The 15066-nt window shown below is 41.5% G+C and overlaps 1 protein-coding gene across 9 annotated transcripts in view; it reads left to right on the top strand.

Moving 5' to 3' along the window:
• The window catches only part of LOC111259004 (uncharacterized), an 89361-nt gene that overhangs the window by 12603 nt on the left and 61692 nt on the right, over window positions 1-15066 (top strand). For all 9 annotated transcript variants that reach the window (XR_002679357.2, XR_002679356.2, XM_086967688.1 and 6 more), the window contains one exon: window positions 358-424. Coding sequence is in view for 2 of the 9 variants with exons in the window: in XM_022830666.2 (XP_022686401.1) it covers window positions 358-424 (67 nt within the window). In the remaining 7 variants the exon portion in view is untranslated. The remainder of the gene's footprint in view (window positions 1-357; window positions 425-15066) is intronic.

Here is a 15066-nt window from a genome sequence, read left to right as displayed (position 1 = left end):
TTCTCTCTCTTTCTTTCACTCTATCTCGTTCTATCTTTCTCTCATTCAAAGGCGATGAAAGCCTTAATAAAGTGATTGCACCTGATATTAATTGAAAGAAAAAAAAGTTAAAATATTTAGCTTTTTTTTTCAATTTCGTTTTTCAATTCGTGAAGAAGCCCGGCTGCAAACCGACGGCAAAACCTGTTCGACGGTAACAAAATCGACAATTTATAAGAAATATCGCTTATCAAATTGTTTGTCAAATTATGGTAATGTTGTGCTTGTACGTGGCTTACACACGTTTACGTGACATTATTTCGTCTCTGCATTCGAACCAGACCAATTTAACAGTGACTTCATTGTGATTTGTTTCAGCGATGAGGTGGAGGCTGTGGAGACTCGAGCTGTCACACACCAGGAATCGCCACAGTTAGCTAATAAGGTGAGTAATGAAGAATAGCTAGTAATTAATATGTTATTTATTTGTATAGCAAACAACCAGATGCTGTGGAAGTGCTATATCATATTCGTCTACTCATCATTGATCAATCTGACCAGATACAGGAGCAACCTCGAAATGACTGCTATCGCCACACGACAGGCTTAAACCCAATTCATTCTCCTTAGAGTGGCTTGCCATCGGTATTCTTGAGGCTGCAAAAACCTTCGTATTGGGATGTCTAGAGTTTTCTACTGACGCCATTCGTTTAGATTGATGCAGGCGCCGATAGTTTTTATTACACGACCGTTCAAAAGTAAAATTCTCAATGGGAAAAATGGTTTTGCTCGTTAACCCAACAACATTATCGATTGTTTAAACCAGGTCGTGCGTCTGTCTGCGTGAATGTATAACCCACATTGTGGATCCTTATTGAGCTATTAGCTGTTTCCTATAATTACTCGTTATGTTTGCATGTTATGTTCGCTGGCCAATCACGTCGAATCGCAGAAAATGATTTATTTTTTAGCCCTCACTGCAATAGTTTGCACTGCAACAGAACATTTACACAGTAGTTGACAACCCAGGACCAACTGTTTTTCATTATATATTATACATCTGTTTCTCCACATAAACTATCTACATTAATATAGAGAAGCAAATGTATAATATATAATGTGCTGAATGGATTTCAGTGGATACAAGTGAAGTAAACACTTATAATATTGATGCTGGATTCTTCCGATACTCGTGTTTTATGACAGACATTCGCTTAATTATTAATAGATCAGGTTGGTCACTAATCGCTCCAGATTTATCTTCTTAGGTTTTCACTATAATGAGGAATTAAACTCCGCCGCCTGCTGCGCGTGTCATATATACTTTTTGGTCTGTTGAATTTTCCGAACAAGAGTCTTTGGAAACCAGCTTTTCTGCTTGTCCTTCGTTAAATTCATACTAAAACTGCAACGTTACGAGTCCAGCCTATGGTCACATACGGCCATGAATCCAAATTGTGTAATCTTAGACTTCTTGATGGCCGTATTTGAGTATCCTGAAGTGCTGCCGAATGTGTATAATAAAAATTAGTTAGTGTTAGTTTTATGTTTTGCGCAATGACAGTTGAAAAAAATTCAATGTCAACCTTTGCGTCGAGTCGTAATCACTTTAGTTTATATGTATCGTTTTTATGTGATTCGCTAATTACTCCTGTTTCGTTATGTACATGCATCTCTGTGGTTTCGTAGAGCTGTTGCGCTTGCTTACGTTACGTACAAAAACGACCACGTAAACTGTAGCGTATAGATGGGTGCGGCGTTTTCTCGATTTACTTTACAAAACCCGCAACAAGAGACACTGTGACTAGCGCACAGCGCTTAAACGGAATCAACATGTAACGTAACCAGGCGACGGGTTGTTATTTTGATGGGAATTGATTAATTGGCTGAATAAGTATTGACAGCTAACAAAAGCGTTATGATGGCAAAACATCAATACCGTCCGTTTGGAGCGCTTTCATCGTCCGGTAGAACCGAGTAGAACTTGGCAAAAGAGGACACTTGCAAAGTACTTTCAAAGTAATTATAGACCTCTATGCGTGATGTACTTGAATATGGCTCTCTAGATGCGTCGCTCAAGAGCATACTTCAATAATACATGCACCTCGTAGATGTCTCAATCATTGCTGCGGAGACCACCGGAAACAAGGTTCTAGTCACTTTGTCTATTCGTCATTTGTCGACTTTACAAGCAACGTGTATACAGAATGTGAAAAATCACTTTTCACGAGAAGCATAACCAGTTGCTTGTATGAAAATGTGTGTCGTTGGGGAGCATTTTTGTTAGCCCCAATTATCAACAGTGTTAAAGCGGAAATATTAAGCATATTGAATCCAGTTGAGTTTCCAGAGAGTGGTTCAACTGGATGTGATGGGGTTAGATAATAGGTTAAATATGAATGATCAGCTACCTTGAAACATGTATAATCGTTACAATAGAACGGATGCGTATAAAGTTTCGTTGCAAAATAACATAAATTAAATGAAGAACATGGCGGAAAAAGTGGTCGAGTGAGGTCCAATATTGCAGTTATTAAATTTTTCGGTCTAGTTTTTCTTGCCCACAAGCACACAGTTGGTTCAGGGCCGCCAATTCTCTAATTAGTTAATGTCTGTCTTATAAAGGGCCGCAAAAATGCAGCGCCTTCTTCATTATCGCTACTAGGTGATCCACACTTGGTATTTTAGTAACAGGTTTAATAGAAATCTCGCGATCGCTTAATAAATCACCTTCTACCAGCATCAAATACTAGTACAATAATGCCAGGGGCCATACGGAAGTACCTGCCTAAACTGTGAGCGGGTTCTTGTATAGGCTGGTTTAGCCCCAGTGGCTCGTACTTGTCCCTCTTTCCGATAGCTGAACGCTGTGGCTTGAATCAGCATATTCATTCAAGCTGAGCTTCTTAACTTTCGTATCTTGTTTGTTTGGGCGGTAAAATGGTTCAGTGTTAAGAAAAACACATCCAGTTAATTATATTAACAAAGATGTCATCTGTTTTATTTTGAGCCGGAAGCAACTGTACTTCCTTCATTAACTGGAAATAAGCTTCGCGCCACAAATTAGTATGCTGTATATTGCATCTACTAAAGGCAGATGTCGCAAATTCTTGGTTGGCTTACCCATTGGGCACAGTGAATGTGAAGAGCTGTATTGTTGTAACTTCTATGATATTTATGGTGCTTCTATGATATTTATGGTGCACTACGTACGTGGCAAGGTCCGGTCAGATATATTGAACACGATAATACCGTTGTACGCAGTAATACTCAAATCTGTTTATACTAGAGATGTTCATTGTGCCCTATTATCTCAGGGAGTAGTACAGGGGAATGTTTCACTTGGTCCACGGGGAGGCATTCTGCAGTTTTTAAAGATCGATCTAAATGTTTGTTCGATCATTCTCAACCTTTTCTTATATATTATTATATATAAGAAAAGGTTGAGAATGGCAATATTTGCACGAATAGACTTGGGCCGTCTCGAGCTTGAATAGCGGAAGGTGCCTCGAACAAGAAATGAGTTAGTCTTTAGAATAATCCTATCGCAGTGACATCCTACAAAGACGTAAACATGTTTCCAGAATAGTTATACAAAAGTGGTGTCCTACAAAAACTAGAGTCGATATTCTGACAGGAGACCAAAGCGGAGCGGTTTGGAGAAGTAGTGAATCAGTGATTCTGGGTAGGTAAAATTAGGCTCAGACGCAGAACGCTAATTTATTTTAATTAGCCTCGGTTGGTCGGTTTGAACTAGTTAACGGAGATGATCCTATTATGTAACACATACGGGGAATTAAAGTGACGTGGAAATTTGCTAGTCAGTTTTTCATTAGCCTTAACAAAGAAGAACAATGACAAAATCTATGAGCTAGTAAATAGCAAATTGAAGAAAAACAATTAGCTGGCTCGGTAATAAACTAATAAAGTAATAATAATACAGTACACTAGATCTTCCCTGGCCAATCTTTACTTGAATATTTAATTTCTCTCATATAATGCATATGTAACTGTTCAAAGACGGCGTTGCATCGCTTCCATGCAGTTGAAGAAACTAGAAGAAGCAGGGACCAAAAGCATCGTAATGCATCGAATGATTCAAAAAGCTTATCTACATCTGTAACGCAAACAGTAGCACCTAAGTGATCGTGTCAGTTACCGAAATGTCGCTGCCGCATGTTATTCTTTTCATTATTCATAGTTATAGCGCTGCTATACGCAATATTCATAGCGTTGCGTCTGTTATTGCCCCCATCGCGGCTGATGTCGCTACTGATTTCTCTGCCATTGAAATTCGTTCGTCTTTTTGATGAACCGCGGCGGCCGATGCTGCTGCTGATGATTATCGCGCCGATGTGCTTGCCATTGTGACGGTGGCAACTGCCCGTAGCCGTTGGCTGCTTTTTGCGCGGATGGGGTGCTTATTTGGGCGAATGAATTGGTGCTATCGACTACTGGTTAAGTGGATGATGCCGATGATTTTAGCCGTAACAGCGTTGGCCGTATTTGCCGTTGTGGCTGAATTTTGAAATTATCGAAACAAACCTGCGCGCGCGCGCGCGCGCGTGTGCGTCTACACACAAAACCGAGCGCAAACAGACAGATCCATTCACACACGTAGCTTAGTAAGGTGCGTGGTCCTTGAAAAAAGGACATTTCTAACTTTTTTCTTCATTGCGAAGCCGATGAAAATGACGACGCAAAGGAAGAGCAAGGAGATGCGGAAAGATGCTACAGAAAGCGCTGGGCGATGATCGCTCAAACGACGAATGAACGACCAAACAACGATTCAAGTATCCAATTCTCTGGTCGTTGAACGGTTCGGTTCATCTGACAGCTTTATGTCATGATGTCAGCTACAGCAGCTTTGGCAATTGCAGTGGTGTGTGCTTAACAGTTGCCGGCGTACACAGGCGGTCCACAAGAGTCACCACTGCCATTGGCGATGCATCGGATCGAGCATGGATCCGGCAACTCCACCCATCTACGGGCGGAGCTTTTTGAAATCGTCAACCTCATTTGCCTTCATAACAAAATTTGCTCGTTTACCATGGATGACGAAGCGCCACAAAGTGCCGCTGGCAAAACTTCCATCGCAAGAACCCACGAACACCAACAGAAGCACTATGATGGTAAAATAGATTTTAAGCTGCTTCTAGAGAATTCTTTTACAATGCTCTAATTTTTCTGTAAAACGAGAAGCAGTAATACTGTAACATGCTCATCGTTTTTCGTAAGAGCAGTACTTACCAAGTAATTGTCATTAGGATTTTGTGTATTATTCAGCGATGCTGTGCGTATATCTGTACGTATGGCTGCGGCTAAACAAGTTTCTGTCAAAGATGGTGCCAAAGGTCATGCTATAACCACGGATCGGCTCATTCGGCAGAAGTTAGTAGGGTTGACGTAGGGTCGATAAGATCCCATCAACAGAGGTATTCTGAATTGTATTCAGGTAGCCTGGTTTACTCTAGGCTGACCGGCCGTGCCTTCAAAGTAAGCTACTAGAATAGACTTAATGGCCGAAGACGTGATAGAGGTAGCTACCTATTAACTTGAAGTCTAGCTTTAGTGGAAACCAGTTATTACTTGCACCAACAGTATAAACCGTTTCGTGCCTCGTTTCTGTGCTGATCATAACCACTGTTGTATATTATAATTTTTGTATTCTATTTCAGTTACCTATTTTAAGAAGCGTATCCTATTCACACCTGTTGGTATGGCACGGTGATTGTAAATCAACCTGATGGTTGTTATGACTAGTACGTATCTAAGCCCCTCTTGCCTATCTCAAGAAAAGCTTTCGATGAAGTGAAAGACATTGCATGCAAAGCATTTAAAGATATTTTACGATGATAGTAAAGGCTTGAATATGAACGAGACTATTCTTTATAGCAGCATCACGTATAATGCTTCTCTTGGGCAGCTCATTAAAGTAAAAGCCGTAAGACAGTGAACGCCATGTAACCGTTAGGTGTTGAGGGGATTTGCAGCAACCGCTATTGCCAGTGTCTGACTGTGTTTGCATGCAGCGGTCATATTCACCTTTAACCTTTTCTGTTAAATCCCGACTGCGCGGGGCATTCGGGGCTCATCTAGCGTTCATCGGCCGTAACAACAATTATCAGTCATCATATAGATGAATCCAAACCACAACAGCTATTATAGCCACCAATAAGATCGTCAGCGTCGTCATTGTGCTTGTATTCATATGATGGCTATGGTGAATTGAGAATATGGTGGAGGTTGGGGGGGGGGGGGGGCAAACCGCTAACATTATGAAAAGCGAGGGAAATGGGGTTATCGTCAGATCGGGACGACATTTAACGAGGACAAATGATATCCCGCTGTTGGCGCTGCCGATGCAGCTGTTATCATTGCGTGCATGTGTTGTTCCATCGTTGAAATATGGGTTCTTTTTTCGATCAGACGCGTATAGACGTCAACGTATATAGGAATAAAAATGGAAGTAGAATCGAATATGGTACAATAATAATAGTTCTATGAATGAGTCCGTGCAGATCTAGAGTATGTATACGTGTTGATCACATCATAATGGATACTGGCGTCCAAATAACCTACGGTCGCAAGGGGAACAATTCATTGAGAACGTAACAAGTGGAGATGGATCGTCATTATTATGTATGGAGTATTGCAATAACGTCAGAGAGATTAGTCAGTAGACGGGTAGATTATCGTACATTTAATTGCTACTAGCATAGCAAATAATTGCATACTGCTTCGGGATGCTATCAGTAACGTGAAGTCAAACGACGCAACGCCAGTGAGTTTGATGTACGCCTTAGATGAGCCAATCTAATGTCGAAGACGTACGGGTGAGCGATTATGCATAAAAATCTAATGCGTATATTGCGAAAAGTGGTGAAAAATATACTAGCCCGGCAAGAAATATTGTAGGAATGAAAACCGATTTTTACTAAGCCCGTAGCAAGTTTACTTGTTAAGGTGTATGTAACGCTAACAAAGGACGAACAATGATAAATTAGGGGAAAATGAGTTTCTCTCAGTAGGACTATTGGTTTTGGAATCGCTAGACTTCTATGAGCTAGTATGTTTTATAAATTCTATGGCAATTCGTTCGTGGGCGGACTCCAAAAGGCCCGGATTGGCTGGCCGTTTTTAGAACGCCGTTTATTTCTGTTACAGATTTGCCTTTTTATCAATATCTTCGCCTTGTCTGCTCTTCTAGGTTCTTACGGCCACTTGTCACTTGCGCGTCTTTTCGAACTTCTCGTTCACCCTGATCTTCTTGAAACAATTTTTATTGCCTGCTTTTTTTCTCGGAATCGGTCCGTTCTCATTACTGCAATCGCTCTTTTCAATCGGTTAAATAAATAATAGATAGCGATGCACATCCAAATTCTATGGGCTCTTCCACATGCATGGACGAAAGACTGGTCAATCATTCGGTGCCATGTCCATAAAAAAGCTTATCGCAGCAGTTCGTCTATGAAGACTAACATACCAGCGATAAAAACGGCCTAAAAAAAATTAAGGATACGTGTGTACGATATATAATCGATTCATGAATAAGAATTTGTCATTGTTGTATAGGGTTGAAGATTAGTTAGATAGACCCTGGCTTTGGTCATTTAAGTGGACTAGTGTTTGAGGATAGTTGAGAACACATGAAATAACGTGTGTGCTACAGTAACTAATGATCAAAGCGCCAACCAAATGGAAACCTTCAAATTTAAAAGAGGGACATCGAATGACATCGTAGGATAGCCTTTTCAGCGCCATATTGGAACGATTACGAAGAATATGTCGCAACTGAACCAATGAGCTGATTCCTAATAGGGCACTCAACATAAACATATACATAAATGCCTTAGTTCTTACTACCTGTTTGCTAGACTGTTCATGTAGGCGTCCGTGGCAAATCCATCTACAAACACACATTATATCCAATGCCGTGCTCCATTCTGGCACTCTATATCATTCGTAGATTCCAGGAGATCGAAAAGAGAGAAAATGGCGACCTTAGATTGTTTTTAGTCGCCGTTTTTTTTTCACGTCTATTTCGCCGAAGCGTTCTCGTGGGATACCTAACTCGCAACGTGCATCGCCAACGCATATAATACTTAACATGATAAACACCCTTCTTTACCATGTCTTCCTCTACAATCGTACGTGTATTTTTCGTGCAGATCAATTTTAGGGATGGGTGTTTTCAGCGATAGTGGAGACGTTGAGGTGAAAAGGCAGTTTTGGTTTTTTGAGAGTAGCACATTGCAGGCGACAAGATTTGTGAGAACAATCTATTTAATAGTTTGACGGCACTTATTTTGGATAAAGCAAAAACAGTGGCTTAAGTGTACGAGTTCAGTAGTTCCCAAATAACATTCAAAAACTGCATCACAACGGAGTGAAATATCAATAGTAACGGAATCACATATTGTTAACTTTGCTATGGTCGTGACCCTAGCCATTCACCGTATAGTGTTGAGTAACTTAGAACGATTCTATGAAATATTACTTTGCTATAAGACGTACACTTATGTTCGTGTGCGTACCATTAATTCATTTAGAAGTACCGATATCACTACATTTGTAATTGTATTAGTAGCGGTAAAAATACCACCCACAGATAAAACTTAGTGCAGTGGGCAAGTTTTATCTATTGACACGTCGAAGGAACACAGCGGAAGTCACTGATGAGAGTAAAAATGAAGGGTAAAACGATCAATTATACCAGGTGAAAGGAAGGTTTCATGAAACGTTTCTGTATCTATATATCACAACGCTACTCCAGACCCTTGTAGGCCTATCCAGGCCGTTACAATGTCCATTCTTAGCATATGCCTAGTACGAACGGACCTCTGCAAACACAACCTGCTTCTTAAAAAGGTGATTGCGGCAGCCTTCACTATTTGCTGTACCAAATTTTTGAATACGCTAGAGCCGTGACTGACTAGTTTATATTGGTTAATTGTAATTATACGGGCCCTACCCGTCCGTGTCCCTTCGACCCTCGGGTGACGATTCCTTTGTCCTATAATATCCGTATGGAACGAAGACCTTTAGGACTACTGTGTAGGACGAGCAGAACATATATGATTCATGGCTTTATGACGTATTTGCTTTACCATCTTACGTTTGTTTCCTAAATTTACACCCACTTTTAGTGATAGCGAGTTACCCGATCTACCTAGCGTAGGAATATATCAAGCAGATATCTGCTTTCCGCATTGCCAGTGCCTGTTTGCGTATGTCAATGTGTTAACACGTTAAACGAATATATTAAAGCCATCGCTTTGATAGAAATTTATCAGCATCCTGCCATAATGATACGTGAAACATGTCATATGTGTGAGAATAAAGCATTAGATGCGCACGGTAGAGATTTGTCCAGTAAGCAATAACGCCTAGCAATGACCATACGAATCTTACCGTACGCAGCGTTATACTAAAACGCCGAGCAATCATTTTCTCAGCTATGCTCATAAGCGCGTGAACATTTGCATCAGTGACTGAACCATTCCGAATGCGTGTTACCCCCAATCTCTTGCTTATCCCCATAATAGTATACACACGACACATACGTAAACAAGTGAAGATAATTGTATTGATAATATTGTTGCTATAAGGAAAATCTGATAGGTACGAGAATAGACGCGCTGCACTATGAGAACTGGAAGCTATCACAGAAAGTCGAGTTTGTGGTTTAGGTATCAGAGGAAGACAACGCAGTGAAGCTGTCTTAAAGGCGATGCATTCCCATGCCCACGTATCATTTCTATCAGCAGTTTTATCGAGAATGAATTTGTCAGTGTGGACTGAATCGTTAGACAGTTAGTTCGTTAACGAGATGAAACGTAGCTTTCTGCTTCAGATGTTGTTATAAGATACATCCGGCGGAAACAGTTCGGATTAAGGATGGGTTTTGGGCGTACATTTGCTTCACTTATGCCGTACAGCTGTTCGTGCTAGACAAACAACATCGCCGTCAATATCAGCCAAGACGACGGCGTCTGCTCGAACTCTGATGGGCGATCGTCTCGAGATTAGAAAGTAATATACGCTATATTTTGAGCGAATATCATAGTATTTCAAATGGCAACTGACTCTCTATTCATTAGCGCCACGGTGCAGGCATTACAAAACGATGCCACCCGTTGCGTTATTCTGAACGTGATTGCTAGGTCAAGATAACAAAAATTCGTTTCAAACCCTATTATGCACTCGTTGTTCCTTTAATGTCTTTTCATCAAAACTTGTTTGAATTTCTTCAGGTTGTCAGGTGAGGAAGTACTTAGAAAGTGGGGAAATCAATACTCAAACCTGAGATCTGCGTGGTATGAAACCTCGAATCCTACTGATGTTCTTGTATACCAAATAAGTTGGAGGTGGTTGTCGACATGCGTAGAGCTGTTTGAACGAGTGTAGATCATTTGGTCAGCTAGTGCTTTGAGATTAAAAATGTTTTGCTAGAACCTTGAGCCGATTTTCCACTGGCATATGCTCATGTAAGAAGTTACAAAATATGTGATACTTCTTTTGTCCGGGGGATGTTTTGGTCAGGCTCACTGACGGCTCGATTGAGTCCCAGGATCCTTGCGTGCATTGGCCGCGTACCGACGATACAATCCAGTAGCTATTTAATCATGCTTTATTATGTCCAGTGTGTCATTGGGATTGCTGTATTAGGGTTGGGTTTATTGTTGTTGCCGCATAGGTTATTGATGTAGCTACTGCAGGAGGAGTCGTTATTGTTCGTTCGCCTTCGAGGAACACCCCTGGGAGCGGCCTTACCCTTATTCAGCGGCCATTGTACGGCGGATGCGACACGAACCTTCCACACGCGATTGGTCGCCTAATCCATTATCCGTGCAGATTAATTTCTACAGACATTTGTAATGGCTGGCATTAATGAATATGTTATTGAGGTCAATCGGGTGCAGTTTGCTAGGAAATTTTTGGAACTCCTTTTCGAAGGGAGCTTGTGGTTTTGTGACCTTTCCAAAGGTTTAGAGTTCACATCGAGTGAATATTCTAACGTTAAATCATCCTCAGGACTTAATACGGGTCAATGAGTAATCTCCTTACATTCAAAACAATGTCCTAAAGTAGAGCACTTCGAATGTTTAGAGTATTATTTGTAGAATAAGTTCCTGATTTGACCCCAACTCCAGGACCATTATGTGATGAAAGTAGTATCATGTAGAGTCAAGGACATCTACCAGAAACGTTCAGTGCAATGCACAATACCTATGTATACGCATATTGCCGACCCGGGGCTGCCGAAGTTTGTTTCTCCGTAGCGATCCTGCCTGGACGTACAACTTATGTGATAACTGGTGGTGTCACCAGCGTACCAATGTGACAGAGACAAATTCTATAAAACAAACGTTGGCATTTTAAAGGATACACCTCTCTTGCTGCTTCGCGATTGCCCATCAAGAGACTTCTATACCCCAGAAAGTGCGCCTTGTCATCCCTAGACGTTTGTTCCCGGTGTCGACGCCAGAGTGAAAGAAGGCTTCAGGGCTAGCTACTAGTGGCAGAAGCTTTAATAGCGCTGAAAGAGCGTTCGCTGTCTGCAGTAATACCGTAGTGCATGGTGTAGCAAAAGCAATTTTGTTCTTCAGCAATATGTGCATTGCCATTTTGAAACTCTAAATTTTTCTCAGGTCAATGCATTATGGGTAGTTTTTCCAATTTATACATTATTTATCGTTATGTATCACATCAGCTCATTGGTAACAGTCACATCGGCATTGGTGTTCAACATTGTAGGTCGTTGCCTCGTGCGGAACACGCTTGTACGATATAGGCATAGGATCATTGGATGATATGTTCAAGAATATTTAAACACTAGATAGTTGCTATATGGATGCGTAACTGTGCGTGTCGAAATTCATTCAAGTATTAGACAAACGCTCTTCAGCCAACTTGACACTCGGCATCTGTCGTAGACAACGTCTAGGTGGTCGACGTCGAAACTGCAGTGTCTAATTATCCTTATTAACTACTGTACCTTATAGCCCGTTTTTTGATCGTATATCTATGCATCTATTGAATGTCGATCTTTTTTCCCGCTCAACGAGCGAGTTGTTCAATATCGAAGATCTCAATTTAGACGGTGGCCACATGTGCATTCTCTGAGTACTCGAGTCTTGCTGCAGCAGCTATTGCTATGTACATGTGTATAGTCTAAGCCAAAAAACGTGACTTGTCTTTGTCGCGTAAGCATCGTTCTGAGCCATAATAGCATTGGTCTGAGTTCGGAGACGTCCAACCTAGTCCTTGTCGATACTATAATACTGACGGCTGGTACTGAAGGGAGGCGCGCCGAACGAGCTTGCTATTGGCTCCATTGTCTTTCTGGTGTGTCATCTGCAGCAGCCCTTAGTGGAGTCAGCGCTCTGTATTTCAATTGTTTCCCTTTGTGTGCGGCGGCCATGATTGGCTATTCTATGGGCCTGTAAAATCTTCTATTGTTGGCGGAGACGGAAACCTTTTGTGTTTATATTGATATCCGAGCGTTTATCAGCCAGCAAAGATGTTTGCACTTTCTCGCACATACTTTTGCCGCACTTTCGTAAAGATTTTTGTATTTATATAGCCGCTCGAACATTATATTGTACTGTACAGGATTTACTTACAGAGATGGATTATGGCTTCAGTCGTTCGGACGGCTAATAGAATCCAGTAATATTATTGTCATAAAAATAGACAGCGAGCTGCACAAATATAAACAGAATTGTATGTAATCTTGGGCGGCTGCAGTCAACTGGTAATCATACTACTGATTGTTAACGAGTAGCAGATTATCAGTTCGTCGTTTTACTTGGCGGTAAAGAAGACTATTGCTTTCATTGACGCTTACCTGATTACGCTATCGACTGGAGGAAATCCATTTGAAATCGTTAAATTAATCGTTAAACTGTAATAAACAAAACAAATATTAGTTAATTATTCAAATCAAAATTTGGTGGGCGCATTAAAGAAACGATGCAACATCATTCTTAGCTGTTCTTCGCTCCTCCTCTCCCGGCTCGTGCACTGCCGTTAATTCATCAACTTCCAACTTTTTATTGAAATTAAAATTGTATCCAGTCAATAGATTGTATTAGGCCCACTCATCTCCCTACTCATTGTTGTTATTTCAGCCAACAATGCCGTATCCTTTTTTTTTATCGAAACTGTAACACAATACTATATAAATATGGGAGTCGTGAGCTCATTGCCCCCCGGAATTTCCTCTTTTGTCCAGCTATCGTGCCTGTCCTTCATTAATGTGCGATAGGATGGCGCCTTCCCTCCATCATGACTGCAATAGTGGAGCGACCATACCTAGTTCTTCTCGCCTATACCTATTGCCCACCGCCTCAGTAAGGTCAATTAAGCCTCATCTTCGAGTCACGGAACCAACCGAGTGAAAGCGAATAAGTATGACTAGACTCGTTATATCGACAGCTCTTCGGTATACTCGGCTGCCTTCATGTCTGCGTTTGCTTCCGTAGCGTCGTTGTATTCAGCTTGGCCGTAATAGAGCAGCATTTAATGGATGTGGCCATTATAGTACTTATATGGAAGGGCGCGGTGGGCTACCGAAACGAGTCTATTTTAGTATTGAGAGTATTGACTACCTAAGCATACGTGCGTGAAACGAACCGATGCCGCCAATGCGACCGATGTCGCCAATGTGACCGGTGGGCCCTCGTGGGCGGCGAGGTCAACGCGGTATAGGTACGCCGTTATTGCTACATCTGTCAATGGTTTCAACAGTGGACCTTCCGCGACGTAGTATCTAGTACCTGTGTACACGCGTACAATTAAAAACGGATCGTTAACAGAAACCAGTTTCACTGGTCATAGGTAGCATGCAATGCTGCCGCCCTCGGTGGCAAAGAACTTGCAGGTTCCTGCCAGCATTTAGACTATTGGCGGTGGGTTGAAAGATAATACAAGCATAGGAAATCGCGGCAGGCGTAATAGCGGTAGGGATAGTGTGTCGAAGCAGAAGCTCCTAGGATAAAAATTTTATTAGAGTGTTTGCTAGCGTTACCGTATGAGCACCGATATTAGACGCATTAAGTGTCTTAGGACACTGCTGTCTCGTTTGCCATCAATATTAGGACGTATCGATTTTGCGGTATTAAAAAGGGTAAGGCTTTCGAGATTACCCGTTGTGATATTAACAATAGAAAGGTTGAGCTCGATAAAGGACCAGATTGAAAATAGGTCAAACATATTTTTTTACGAATCTTTGGGGTTAACAAATCCCACCTGCTTGTACCCAATATAACATAGATGGAACGGGCGAAGGCGCAATGTTTGCGACCCATCTGCTCACTTTAAAAATGATTTCAAATGGCTGTCGGCAGAACAATTTCCTGGCATTTTGTTTTAGTCGCCCGTCGTGTTAGAAAAATGCTGGTCTTAAGTAAACTACCGAGGAAAAAATAAAATCATGTTTATTCTTAGAAACTCTCAATATAGAACGCAGCGTGGCGCTACGCAATCAGTATTCTCTAAGCTGAATTTTCCACAAATTGGTTATACGGAATTAGTTTATTAGAGCTGACTGCATCCGGTAACGGTGCAGTCAGCATCACTAAGGTTAGTAGGAAAATGCGTTCTCTTGCACGGTAGCAAATTTGCCTTCTAACGATACTAATATTCGGTGAAGCCATCTAGGTTCAACACAAGGCACGAACAAACCTTATTTCAGGCTGGAAGAAACCGGTTGTTTGGATATAGTAGGATTGAATATAAAACTCCAAGCATTCATTAGTTAAATCGCTAGAGCCATGATGCAACTATCGAAAGTCTTAAAAATACACAGAAAACAAGATAAATAAGACATAAAAACAACTTGAATTGAATAATGATGGGTGGTGAGCCAGTGGTCACGCGTTCTAGGCGGCCCATTTTTTTCAGCGACTGGCACTGCGCTGACTGCAAGGGTCGAGAAGACCATTGCACTGCTCGGATGTCGTTCGCTATTCGGTTTCGTTGGGTCGACGCGCGGACGGTCGAGCGTTCCGTTTATCCGCTAACTTGCTTTCATTGTCATCATCCTTGCCATTGCGACGAGCTGCGCTGCTAGCGCAACCT

This window comes from Varroa jacobsoni, unplaced genomic scaffold (genome assembly GCF_002532875.2).
Source record: "Varroa jacobsoni isolate VJ856 unplaced genomic scaffold, vjacob_1.0 scaffold_285, whole genome shotgun sequence".
NCBI lineage: Eukaryota > Metazoa > Arthropoda > Arachnida > Mesostigmata > Varroidae > Varroa > Varroa jacobsoni.
Note: the sequence above shows the minus strand (reverse complement) of the source record. Positions and strands in the feature narration are given on the sequence as shown.